Below are 12,354 nucleotides of genomic sequence, written 5' to 3'. Positions count from 1 at the left end.
TAGCAACCACTAACCAATAGTATTACATTTATTTTCTCAATCGGTAATGTTGTTTTCAACTCCAAATCATTTCATTTTAAACGCCCAATAAAATTTGGCTAAACCCATAACTTAAATCTCTATTTTTTTTTTTAGTAATTCAAATTTTTCATAATTTCAATTATATTTTTAAATTATGCATTTTTAAATCAATTATACACCTTGACAACAAGACAAATGACTCATGTTATCGACCCACTTGAACTCAATTAAATACCTATAGAAGTTATCGTTCTTTGATGAAGCGAGAATGTGGACTGCAGCGATGAATGTGCCATTGTTGGAGGTGAAGAACATGACTACGACTAGATATCGTGGTGGCAGAGTAATAACGGCCTAGCGATGGCTACTGTGGTGTGCGAAGCGATCAAAATCAATTTTTTGCTCATAGTGGCATTACTTTTTCTTTTTTAGTACCAAAAACAAAGGTCTAGTAAAAGGATCAAGTAGTGACGCCACTCTCATTTATAGCCATATCCGATCATTGAACCATTGTATTGTTGTGTTTTTAGTTTTTAGCTTTTCACTTCATAGCTTTTTTTATTAGTTTTTTTTATCAATTCAAGTGTATTAAACACTCTAATTTAATTTTAACAAAATTGTAATGGAACCTATTTGATTCAAACTTTAGATGTTCCAATTTGCTCCAATTCTCTAGACTATTATCCCGGCCATTCAAACTTAGCTGAAGATAAGAATGGTTGTATTTTAAATTCAAACTTCCAACTGTACATTTGTTGATATATATTTACATGTATCTTATATATCATTGTGAGTGAAATTGAATCAAAACAAAAGCTGTTAGCTTTTCTATATGATATCAGAGCCCATACCTCTCCAACGAGCATAGATCCATGGCCTCATTCCCTTCCAACTCTACTACAATTGACTCAAATCTAAATAACAAAAAATTTAATTTATTACATTAAAAAAATCAAAATTGAAAGAGTGAATTATGAGTTTGACCAATAAAATTTAGCTAAGTTTCCCAAATTTTTCTTGAATATATTCCTTTGTTTTAAAACAAAACTAAACTTAGTATTAGACTCTAAATAAATAAATAAATGAGAGTTGAGAGTCAAATGGGATCCCCAAGGGGTCAAGCTGATTGCCCGAAAAGAAGCGCCAACTTAAAGCCTCAGCCTCGAACCGATTAAAAATGGCAGCAGAAGCAGCAGATGCAAAGATCTTTGCGGCGTTTCGAAGGGTTCAAACGGTCTATTTTCTCGGGAAAAAGAGTCCTTTTTTTAATACAATTTCCTCTCTCTCTCTCTCTCTCTCTAAGCGGTTTCTCTGCAGGAAGTTTCGACGAAGCTCGCTTCTTTGGTTCTATGTGGGAAGCTGCAGAATCAGAACCCACGTGATCAAGCAGGGCTTTAGTTTAAAAGCCAGCCATGGAAAATGCTGAAACGACTGTGTGATGTACAGTGCACTTGAACGAAGGTGTGAATCGACACAGGCTAGCACCGATACTTTCTTCTGGGAAACGTCGCTGCAAAATATGTTTCATCTTTCAAGAGATTGTGAATCTCTTGGCCAATCTAGTGAAAGGGACAAGGGGGAGCTCTGGGAGAGACAGCGAAACACACTGACACATGAGATGTCTTCTATTGGTGGTCCAGTCATTTGTCTCTTTTACTACATAACCTTATTGGTGTTGCTATTATCAAATAAGCAGAGATTCATGAGATGGGACCTTGCCCCTTTGACTTGTCAACAGTTTTTCACTTTTTAGGCTAAACAATAATGTAAGAACGAATCAAATCTGGGCTAGCAGCCAGGCATGGGAACCATCAAGATATGGGAGGAGAGAATTAAAGAGCCACATTTATGAGCAACAAATGGGAGATAATATAAGTTCTAAAACACTCTTTCATTACTAAAGAAACTGAATATATAGTGCGGCAAGCCCAAGAATGCCACGGCCATACACAAGTTACAACCCAGAAGTGTAAACTCCAAACCGAGAAAAAAAAGACTGGTTACTAGTGGCGGGTGGTAAAAGTCCACCTCTGCCATCTCCCTCCTCCTCCCTTGCAACAGAAGGAAAAATAACCCACCAAAAAAGAAAATAAAATAATAAAGCTACAAAAAGGCCCCAAGAATTAGAGGGTACCCATCAATAGAAATGGAGGGTACCCACGATCAAAATGACAAGGGCCGTTAAAATAAGCCCCTTTCATTCTAGACCCTAAAGGCCAAATCCAAGATTGACCCACAATAGATAAATCTCCTAGTAATCTTAGTCACAATACTAATACTAGTGACTGCTTAGAACGGTAGATACAGCTAAAATTGTAGATATGGCTAAAGTTTGGAAGCAAACAGCTAAAATTGTGTTCAGCGGAACTGTGCTCCTGTGTAGGTCTGGCCGAAGGACCAGCCGGCGGGGGCGACATTGTAGGAGACGACGGAGCGGCCGTCGCTGGTGGTGACCTTGAAGGAGAGGCTCTGGCCGTTGAGGTAGGTGTTGCTCTGCCAGTTCTGGCCCCAGTTTCTGGACATAGCCTGCCACCCAGTGCGGGAGCCCTTGATGGCCACGGCGTGGACGTCGCCGGCGCCGGCGACGTTGGTGATGAGGACCAGATTAAAGTAGGAGTGGCCGTTGATTGTGAACCTTATGCCTCCCCTCCTCCCGCAAGCCACCCTGCAAAAACCAAGTATTCGTCAGCATTAGTTCAATTATCCATATCACTTGATGTGGAATAAAACAAACGCCCGCCTACGTACCTTCGGTAAGCGACGGGGACAATGCCGGATTTGTATTGGGCAATGTGCTGGAAGACGGGCTGGGAGAGGTCGAAGTGGTGGAGAGGAGGGTTGCACCAGCCGCCGGCGTTGTTGGGGAGGGCGTTGTTCGGCGGGCAGAAATTGGTGGCGGTGACGACAATGGAGCCCGGCAGGCACCATCTGGGGTCATTCATGCACTTGATCTCGTAGCAAGACCCGCAGCTCAGGCCATTGTTGAACAGAGCCGTGCTCAGAGCCGCAGTGTTGGTTCCATACCCTTGGCTGTACAGATTTCCATACCCACAGGCCCCCCCTGCACCAAATAAGCAATCAAAATCAGCCTTTTGAGTCTTCTGGAAATAGCAATTCCAGTGAAAAAAAAAAAAAGAGTGAACTGAACGTACCCATTGTGCCGGAGGCATCGCCACCGCCGTAGAAGGTGGCGTGAGCATTTATCCACCCTCCATTGCCGTGAACCAGTGAGGCCATTGACAGAAAACCCACCAAGAAGAACACAGCCACAGCCATTTTCCTGCAAAAGATTCATTTACCACTACCCCCATTTAGCATTTTACTCATTTTAGCCACACAGAGAGAGAGAGAGAGAGAGAGAGAGAGAGAGAGAGAGGTGATTACACGAAGATTGAGGCTTGAAACGAAGGCCTAGAGAGGCAGAGCAGTGGAGAGCGAATGTGAAGAATTGGGAAGGTTTGGGCTGGAATAAATAGAAGTTGGGGGGGGTGGGGCCCTTTGGAGGTCCTTTTATGCAACAAATTGTTGGGGGACCAAAAACCGCTCGAAGGGATTAAAGGGGTTGTTTAGTTAATGTTGAAAGATGGTTTTGTGGCCGAAAAGCGTGTGGTTTTGGGGAAGCTTTTCCGGGCGGGAAAATCCCCCAAATCCATGTGGGGTCAAGTGGTTTTCCGTCGGGTGGTGGAAGCGAGAAAACTTCCAAAACCTCGACAACATGCACATGCAACCAACAGCCATTTGCTTTATCCCCCTCTCGCCGCCTATCCTACGCCACATTTCCCTTTCCCCTTTCCTCTTTAATATTTCTTTAAAGCTCTCTTGCACCTCCTACTTTCGGTTCATCCATGGAAGAAGCAAGCTTATTAGGTTTCAGTGGTAATTGGGAACTTCTCTTTTTCTAACTAAAATGTTTTGGTTGTGGAATCAAAATATTCTTCTCTTGAACAACTATTGTATGTGAAAGTTACTTTTTTACCTATTGTAACTTATATACTACTACTTTTTTACTAATTAGAGTTTTAATTATTTCGAGCGGATCAACGTTTAGCTTAATAAAATATCGTTCGCATTTTATTTGTGTTATAAATGAGTTGAGTTTGAATAAGACAAAACTTGCCCGTAAATAAAGATTGCGAAATTTTGTTATTTATCTTTGTGTTTATGATAAAAATGTTTATATTTGCAATATTTTTGTTATGTAAAAATAAATTTTAATAACTTCTATCTAAAAAAAAAAAATTCTAACAAACCAAGTTCGAACTCAATAAATCCTTAATGAACTCAAAGTCAAATGCATTTTTGAGCTCAAGTCAAGCTCGTATTCACCAGAATTCTAACGAGTCGAACTTGGACCGAACAAAACTTAGTTTAGCTCAGCCCAATTTGATTACAACCCTATTAATGACGTCACTAAATTTGATCTACTTTAAAATTAAAATGTGTTTGGATTAAGTTGAATTCTTATTTAAACCAAATTAAACCCTTAATTTTACCACCCCTTTTATCTTCTCTAACTCTAAGAAAATCAAGTAATGATGGAATGGGGCTACAACCAATTGAATCCATTCAACAATAATTTAGGCAAGCGCCCGAGTTGTAAAGCAAGTGGCGGCACATTGCTAGCACAAACAGGGAACAATATGATGCCCATATTCCCTCTCCTCCCATAACTTGTAGTTGGGTAATGGGTAATGTGAGTGATCATTAAGACCCCCTTTAGAAGCTGAGGAATTTAATGCTCTGCCGCCGCATCTTCTTTTGGCAATGGAATTTAATTTAATTAAGATGGGCTGTGGCTACGATTTCTACTCTTTTTGAAAAACCAATCCCCTCCATCAATTCTATGTATTAAGGCTGCATTATGCTCTCCAACCAACCCACCAACCCTTCTTCACTCCTACCTAGCTAGCTTCTACCCACCCACACCAGTAGTAGTTCATTTAGGACTGCAAATGAATTGGGTTAAGTAGCGCCCATAAAAGCTTGGACTTCTTCTTAATAATTTCATCAATAATTTTATTAAGTTCGAGTTCAAACTCGAGTTCGAGTTAATTTGTTTAAAAGTTTGTTGAGTACAAACATGGACTTGACCTCAACTTATTCGTATTATATTAAAAGAGTTTTAAATGAACTTTAATTTAGTTGGTACAAGTCGTTTCATAAGTTTTAAATTTTGAAGTCATTATAAAGTTGATTTTACACTTGTTTATGTAAGAGTTCATAAATGAACTTATAAACAAGACAAAAACGAGTCAAAACACCTTTATGTTTAAGCATGACTTATTTAGATAACGTTTGTTAAGATGAATAAGATATTATTATATCAAGATAAAATTAAAATATTTTACCGATCAAAATATGATATGGTTAATGTAAGATTGAAAAATATTTTAATTTTTTTATTAAATTATTTATTAATTTTTTTTAAATGCACTAAATAAGGTTGTTAAAATCGTAAAAACGTAAGAGAGTTTTCGACGTGTAAAAGCGTAAAATCGAGTGTGATTCAACTTCAAAATTGTAAAATCGTAAGGGTTTTGAGTGCAAAAAATCATAAAATCGTATGCATAAAATTGAGAATTTAACAATCATGGCACTAAGAATTATACTTTGATGAGATGGGGCACATAAATTATTTTTTTTTATATCTATAAAATCTAAAATAAATTTATCTCTATAAAATCTCAAATAAAGAGTCATATGACTTCTTTTTAGTGAGTTGTCAAATAAATTTAGGTAATATTTATTAATTAATATCTAGATAAAAAAAATATAAGATATGAAAAGTATTTCGAACTTTTATCCTATCCAACGTGTTTTTTAAACTTATCTGGTGATCATTAAAAAAAAAGTCACGTGATTTTTTATCTGTCATTTTTCATATTTATTTATTTTTGCTTATGATCTTACAGATAAGAAAAAATAATACATATATTTTTCAATACATTTAAAAAAATTTAACAAATAGTTTAATAAAATTCTTGAAATATTTTCTAATCTTATCTTACTTATTTTAACAAATGCTACCTTAACAAATATAATAGAAAATATTTTTATATGTAATGCTTTTCATATTTTATATTTTTTAACTTATATCTTAATTAACAAATACTTTTTTATTAAATAATCTTTAAAATAAAACTTAAATTTATTTATTTAAGCCAATGAAATAAAAGGAGGGTTGAGTGAACCCTAATAGAGCCAAATTGTCGATCTTTTAGTCAAGGGAGGGGGGGATGGTGTTCAAATGGTATTGGAAGATCTGCATGGAAAGTGAAATCGGGGGGTTACGTGTTAATAATCAATTAACGAAGATCTGCGTGACAATGAAATCTGGATTATGAATTGATTAGTGAAGCGATTCGACCGCGATTAACGGAATTAGTTTTTAATTGACCCGCTAACAAACCATTATTATTAGGACAAAATTGGAGGCTTGTGAGAATAGTGCTTGAAAGTTTGATGTCATGTCACTGTCTGTGCGTCACTTGGAGGATTATTTTTCTTTAATTAAGATATATGGTAATAAGTGCCCACTAATTAAGTAATTAGGGCATGAGCTTAATTAAGCTCTTCCAATAAGCTGTATTTTTATAAATTGTCGCATCTTTCTGCATCAAGATTTGATTTTTATGCTTTATTATTTAAAGAAATATTCAGGGTATCTTTTGGTTTTTTTATTTTTTATTTATTTTTTGGGGGTAAGAATGGATGAAAACGATTGGGATTGGGATTGGCATTGGGAATGCCCCAGCAGCAAGCAATTTGGGGGCACATGCAATGGTTTGGCACTTTCCGCCCAATTCAAATCCCATTTGGCTTCTTTCTATGCTTTTGTTTCCAAGCAATTAACTCACAGTTACAGGACAAACCAAGAGAGAATTACAGAACCCCCGCCCCAACACACACCCTTTATTTATGTTTTGATTATCTCTGGGCCCACTTAGATTTTTTTTTTTTTTTTTTCAGTTTCTTGGTATTTTAGATATTTTTTATTTGATAAGACACATAGGTCCGATGTAATTCAAGAAGGTAACACCTATTTGAGGGCTAAATTCTTATTTTTTGTTTTGTATTTTTTATGTTTTTTTTGGTGTGATTATTCTAATTTTTTATTATTTTAATTATATTTTTAAACTTAATTTTTAAATTAATTTAAATCATATACTTTAACTTTTTTTTTTTGTAAAAAGTTAAACTTTTTTTTATTTCAATTATACCCCTAGAATTGAATTTTTAAATAAATTTAATCTTTATACTTTATTATATAAAAAAATAAAGTAAGATGACAAATTATACGCCCATTATATTCACGTTAAAGTATATGAGTTAAATTGAGTAAAAAATATAAGTTTATAAATATACGCAAAATAATAAAAAAATTGACTTATCACACAATAAAAATGTCAAAATATAAAAATTAAATTAATTCAAAAATTAAATTTAAGGATATAATTAAAATAACAAAAAATTTGAATTACTATATATGTAAAAAATTATAACAGTACAAAAATAAAAAAATAAATTTGACGCTGAGAATAATACTTAGTTTACGTGGTAAAGTCTTCATCTACGATTTACGTTCTCTGTTGAAGTTGAGGCACAAGCGACAAGAGATTACGCAAGATAAATATTTTTATTTTATTTTATACTACATTACTTAGTCTGATTATCCTATTTATTTTGGTTTCCAAGAAAGTAGGGGGCTAAAAGCACATTCTTCTAAAATTTGGGAGGGAACGCCGAAGGGAATGGCGTTGGATTCAGAAAGTATGGGCAATTGTGGGGGAAGAAAGGTTATTTTATGTTATTGGGGGGTGGGGGTTGAATATATATAAAAATAAAAAGAAGAAAACGAAAAATGGCGATTTTACAACGGTCAATAACCAACTTATCGTTGTGCGTTGTGTTGAAAGCTCGAAACAGCGCGACCACAGCAGAAGAATCTTTTCCCTGCTGGACGATTCCCTGCCGTCTGATCTCCAAGATCTGATGAAATCCCATCCTGGCCAACTCTGTCTTCCCTCTCTTTCTCTTTAGATAACATATTTTTCCTGGAAAATGTTCAGTTTCGTGTTCACGGCTTTCACTGTTGCCGAGGAGGAGAGAGGAAAGGGTTCAACGGCGCCGACGTCTTGTCGGAAAATCTGAATTTGATTCTCTGCAGCTACCGGTCAATTGCGCGCATCATTTCCACCGTTGATCCCATCCCATCCCACCCTCCCCCAGCTGTTAACCATAACTGCTTATATTAATCACATCTCATATCAAAGGATTAGTATTAGTAGGACGCCATGGATTTGATTTGGTGTCCACACTTTTTCTCATTTCTTTTGGGCTATTATTCCTTTTTGTCATTATTTATTGAAAAAGCTCATATTTCATGTTAACGATTAGCTGGGACTAAGAGGTTGAAAAAACTCATATTCCTTTTGAAATTTTTACATTCACTCAACTATCAAAAGTATGATTGTCGTCGATCAACAACGTGACTTAATAATTCAATTCGTACTCAACGATAATAGATTTAGATTGTTATTATGTCACTCCACAACAAAAATGATTTGTTGAGGCATTTTTTTAAGACATTTTTTAGAAAGTGTTCTCTAAAATATCATTTTAAGGCATAATCTAAAAAAATGCCCCAATACAATAATTTTAATGAGGTACAACAATTAAGTGCCTTATAAAATATCATTTTAAGGCATAATTTAAAGAAGTGCTCCAATAAAATAACTCTAATGAGGCACGACAATGAAATGCCCTAATAGACAAATATAAGTGTCTTAATAGATAAATCTAATAGGGCAGAATTTTTGAAATGCCCCATTAAAATAATCCTAACAAGACACTCCAACAAAGTGCCCTAATAAACAAATCTTAAGTGACACAATAGAATAATTCTAATGAAACTTAGATATACTATAAAATAAATATAGGCACATATATTAATAAGATAATGTGTAGATTATGTGGTCACGCGTGTGCAAGAAGAAAGAAAGGTTCAGGGTTCGAGCTAAAGGAGAAGTAAGTTAAAGTTAAGAGATGCTTTTGTGGGGGATATGAAAAATAAATTTATAGTGATTTTTGAGGCATTTTTAAGTGTCACAACAAACTTAAATTTATAATTGTTTTTGAGGCATTTGTAAGTGCCTCAATACGTTTTTGGCGCACAGTTACATGAGGCATTATTATTAATGCCCTAATAGTTAAAATGCCCCAATAAACTATCTATTAAGGTATTTTTAAATGCCTCTTAATCCAAAATTTGTTGTAGTGTCAATTGGGTAAAAATTTATTGAATTCAAATTAATAATAAATTAATTTGAAAAAAAATAAAATTGGCTTAACAATTAGATAAGTTTAAATAAACGAGTCAACACAAAATTCGAGATCGAAATGGAAATTGACTGGTTATCACTTATTAATTAAAATATTACTTAATTTTTAAAATATCCTTGATAATTTTTCACAAGAATTGACCCGTGAAATATAAGAATTTTAATATTTTTTCTTAAATCCGAAAAATAATAATTGTGTCTGAGAAAATCTACCACCGAGCGAAACTCTCTGGAACACTTACAGTTTTTGTCACCTGAAACAAAATCATGCCTTATTGGGAAGCTTTTAGAAAAAGTCGACAGTCTTGCTTGGGTTGGGAGGGGTGAGTAAATTTTGGATTAAATCGAAATAATTGGCTGAAATTATTGATTTGGTTTTTAAATTTAATTAATAATTTTAGTTATTTTGGTTCGGTTTGCTTTTCATTTTAAAAAAAATAAAATAACTAAACCAATCGAAATATAAAAAATAACATTATTTTTTGTACTTTGTCATTTTATTTTTTTTAATTTAAAAATTTATTTGATGTTCCATTTAAATTCATAAAAATTATTAACTTTAAATTAGTAATTTAAAATTTGAAATGATTGGGGGCATGGGGAACACATTTGATTTTGGGACATGCTTTCTGAAGTTGCAGGCTGGCGCCATTTGTTACTTTTTACCATCATATATTCTTCGATTGAATTTCAAATGCCTGTCGTAAGTTGTAACACTTCACAGTTCCCACAAAAGCTTTTCTCATTCTTACACTTACTCTAACTTTAAATTAGTCCACGAAAAGTTTGGAATAAAATGATTACGACACCAACCCCCCCCCCCCCCCCCCCCCCCCCTCCCCCCCCAAAAAAAAAAAATAAAAAAAAATAAAAACCTACTTTTCCACATTAATTTATTTTTGACCACTTAACAACCCTAATGTTTTAATGTTCAAATTAAGTTGATTGATGTTTTTGTTAGAGATACAGCAAGTAAATTTTGTACTGGGATAGCTCAAAGTAAAGGTAGAACCAGGGAGAGAATAGGACTAGAAGAGTTTATTGTTGTTAGGAGAAATCAGGTCTTTGTCTGGGTGAATGAGCAATTGTTGTGCTTAAAAGTGGGAGCCCAATGAGTGAAACATTTTGAGGTTGTAGTTGTTTAGGAGAACTTCCGATGTTCGAGAGAAAGTCTTCTACTACAAGGCAGCAACCAGTTAGAAGACAAGCAGAGATTTCTCATGCACAGTTTCTCAAATGTTTAAGTTAGATACAGATATCTGCATGATGCTTGGAAGAAACAAGTGAAATGCATGCAGAAAATGTATGTTGCCTTGTTCGAGAATGGCATATTTTTCTAGAAAATCAAGTGGCTTAGATATGCATGTGTGTCTAGAAGTAGAAAGGTTCGAAAAAGTTCCCAAAAAATGTTGGATTGAAGGTATTTATACCTCTTGAAGTTGGTGAGTAAGACATGTGGTGCACACACAAGGTATATGGTCTTGTCCAGAGTTAAGCATAGAATATGCCAGGTGAAAAACTCTATTGGAAGAGTGAGAGAATGAATGCCTTTGTGAGGCTAGCCATCATTGTGCGGGACATTAATAGGTATGGTTGTCCGAGAGAGAATCTTCCTTGTAATTCCTTTGGAGAGTGGCTCAACTGAGTGTGCGGTGTGTGAGGTTTGGTCGTATCTCCTCGGAAGGACTTACTCATCATCTTTTTTTAAGAGAACTTCTTCTTCATGAAAAGTAGATTTTTTTCGGGAGAACTTCATCTCCTACTAGAGAATGAGCTACAACAATTGGCATCGTGACAAATAGACCATCTAATTTAAAGACGTAATGCAACCCACTCTATACTCAATAGAAAAATAAATGAAAAGAACAACATCAATGTTTAGTTGCTAAATTTAGAACTTATATACATATATATATAAATAGTTATTTATTATTAATTTTGGTTTAGTTTATGTTAAGGAATTTATCCAAAAAAATGTGTGAAAGCGGGTTTTATTCTATATTCGGTTTAGTCCATTTAGGATCCAAGTCAAAGATTATGTGACATAAGCCACGAACCCATGTTCATTTTGAGGGTGACCCATCAAAGAGCTCATTATCTAAATTTCATTTTCATTTTCATTTTCATCTTAGCAATCAAAAAGGACCACTAAGTATTTGCATTCTCATACCCCACATCTCTTGTAATTTCTAAAGTAGCATTGCATTGTGGTGTGGTGTGGTGTGGTGTGACAAGGTCCACCACGGCCACCCATTAGATAAAAAAAGAAAAAAGAAAAAAGGGAGTACCATTGACAAGTAGAAAGGTAGCTCACAATAATGATTAAAGCATAACATGCCCTCTTGAAGCTACGTTAACTTTTCTTAAGACAAAGTATCAAAATTTTTGAAGTGGTTAATTTCATGTCCGCCATAATTACTCAATAAAACAAACATCATTTGATTAAAGAAAGTTCTGACTCTATGCACGTGAAGCCAACCATGCATGCGCGTGTGTGCGCACACGCACACATATATTTCAAATGTTTTAGTATTTGTTGCCAAAAATATAAAAAGTAAAATTTGTAAGTCTAGAAACTCAAGTTAGGATTGTTATTCTAGGGATACTACAATTAAATTTGTTTATCATGGAAAACAACTCGACATAACCTAACAAAAAAATAGAGTAAGATCTGCATTGGTGGGCAGCACTAGTAAGCGTTCGGGTGGGAATGACTTGATCCGTTGTTTGAGAGAGCCAAATATGTAGGGCTAGGCTCCATCTATTGTCTGGGAGAACTAGATAGGTGTCCTAAAAAATTCCCCAAAAAGGATAGCATTCGGATGGTTGATGGCCTGAATGGTTTTTAAGAGTAAATGGCCTCGAAGAGATTTTCGACTAAGGGTCTTTGGCTGGGATCCGTCTCAGGAAGAGTTATGGGGGTTTTTGAGAGGAGTTATTTGCTTTGTTGTCTCTGAATGGGTCTTTCAGGTCTTCAGGTAGTTTGCGGCAA

The 12,354-nt window shown here is 35.0% G+C and overlaps 1 protein-coding gene across 1 annotated transcript; it reads right to left on the bottom strand.

The window, feature by feature from the left end:
- Positions 1-1,895: 1,895 nt before the first annotated feature.
- On the bottom strand, positions 1,896-3,491 carry LOC127798401 (expansin-A1-like). The gene is made up of 4 exons (XM_052331936.1): positions 3,406-3,491; positions 3,174-3,301; positions 2,770-3,082; positions 1,896-2,686 (listed from the first exon to the last, which is right to left on the bottom strand). The coding sequence occupies exons 2-4, from the start codon at positions 3,295-3,297 to the stop codon at positions 2,380-2,382; spliced, it is 744 nt and encodes a 247-aa protein (XP_052187896.1). The 5' UTR covers positions 3,298-3,301; positions 3,406-3,491; the 3' UTR covers positions 1,896-2,379.
- Positions 3,492-12,354: the final 8,863 nt, after the last annotated feature.

Source organism: Diospyros lotus, chromosome 3 (genome assembly GCF_014633365.1).
Source record: "Diospyros lotus cultivar Yz01 chromosome 3, ASM1463336v1, whole genome shotgun sequence".
Lineage (NCBI taxonomy): Eukaryota > Viridiplantae > Streptophyta > Magnoliopsida > Ericales > Ebenaceae > Diospyros > Diospyros lotus.
Note: the sequence above shows the minus strand (reverse complement) of the source record. Positions and strands in the feature narration are given on the sequence as shown.

Excerpts from the sequence above, each read along its gene's own strand:
- LOC127798401 (XM_052331936.1), bottom strand. The coding sequence starts at position 3,297 with ATGGCTGTGGCTGTGTTCTTCTTGGTGGGTTTTCTGTCAATGGCCTCA. Across the intron at positions 3,083-3,173 it reads CGATGCCTCCGGCACAATGG|GGGGGGCCTGTGGGTATGGA; the intron begins GTACGTTCAGTT and ends TATTTGGTGCAG. Across the intron at positions 2,687-2,769 it reads GTCCCCGTCGCTTACCGAAG|GGTGGCTTGCGGGAGGAGGG; the intron begins GTACGTAGGCGG and ends TGGTTTTTGCAG.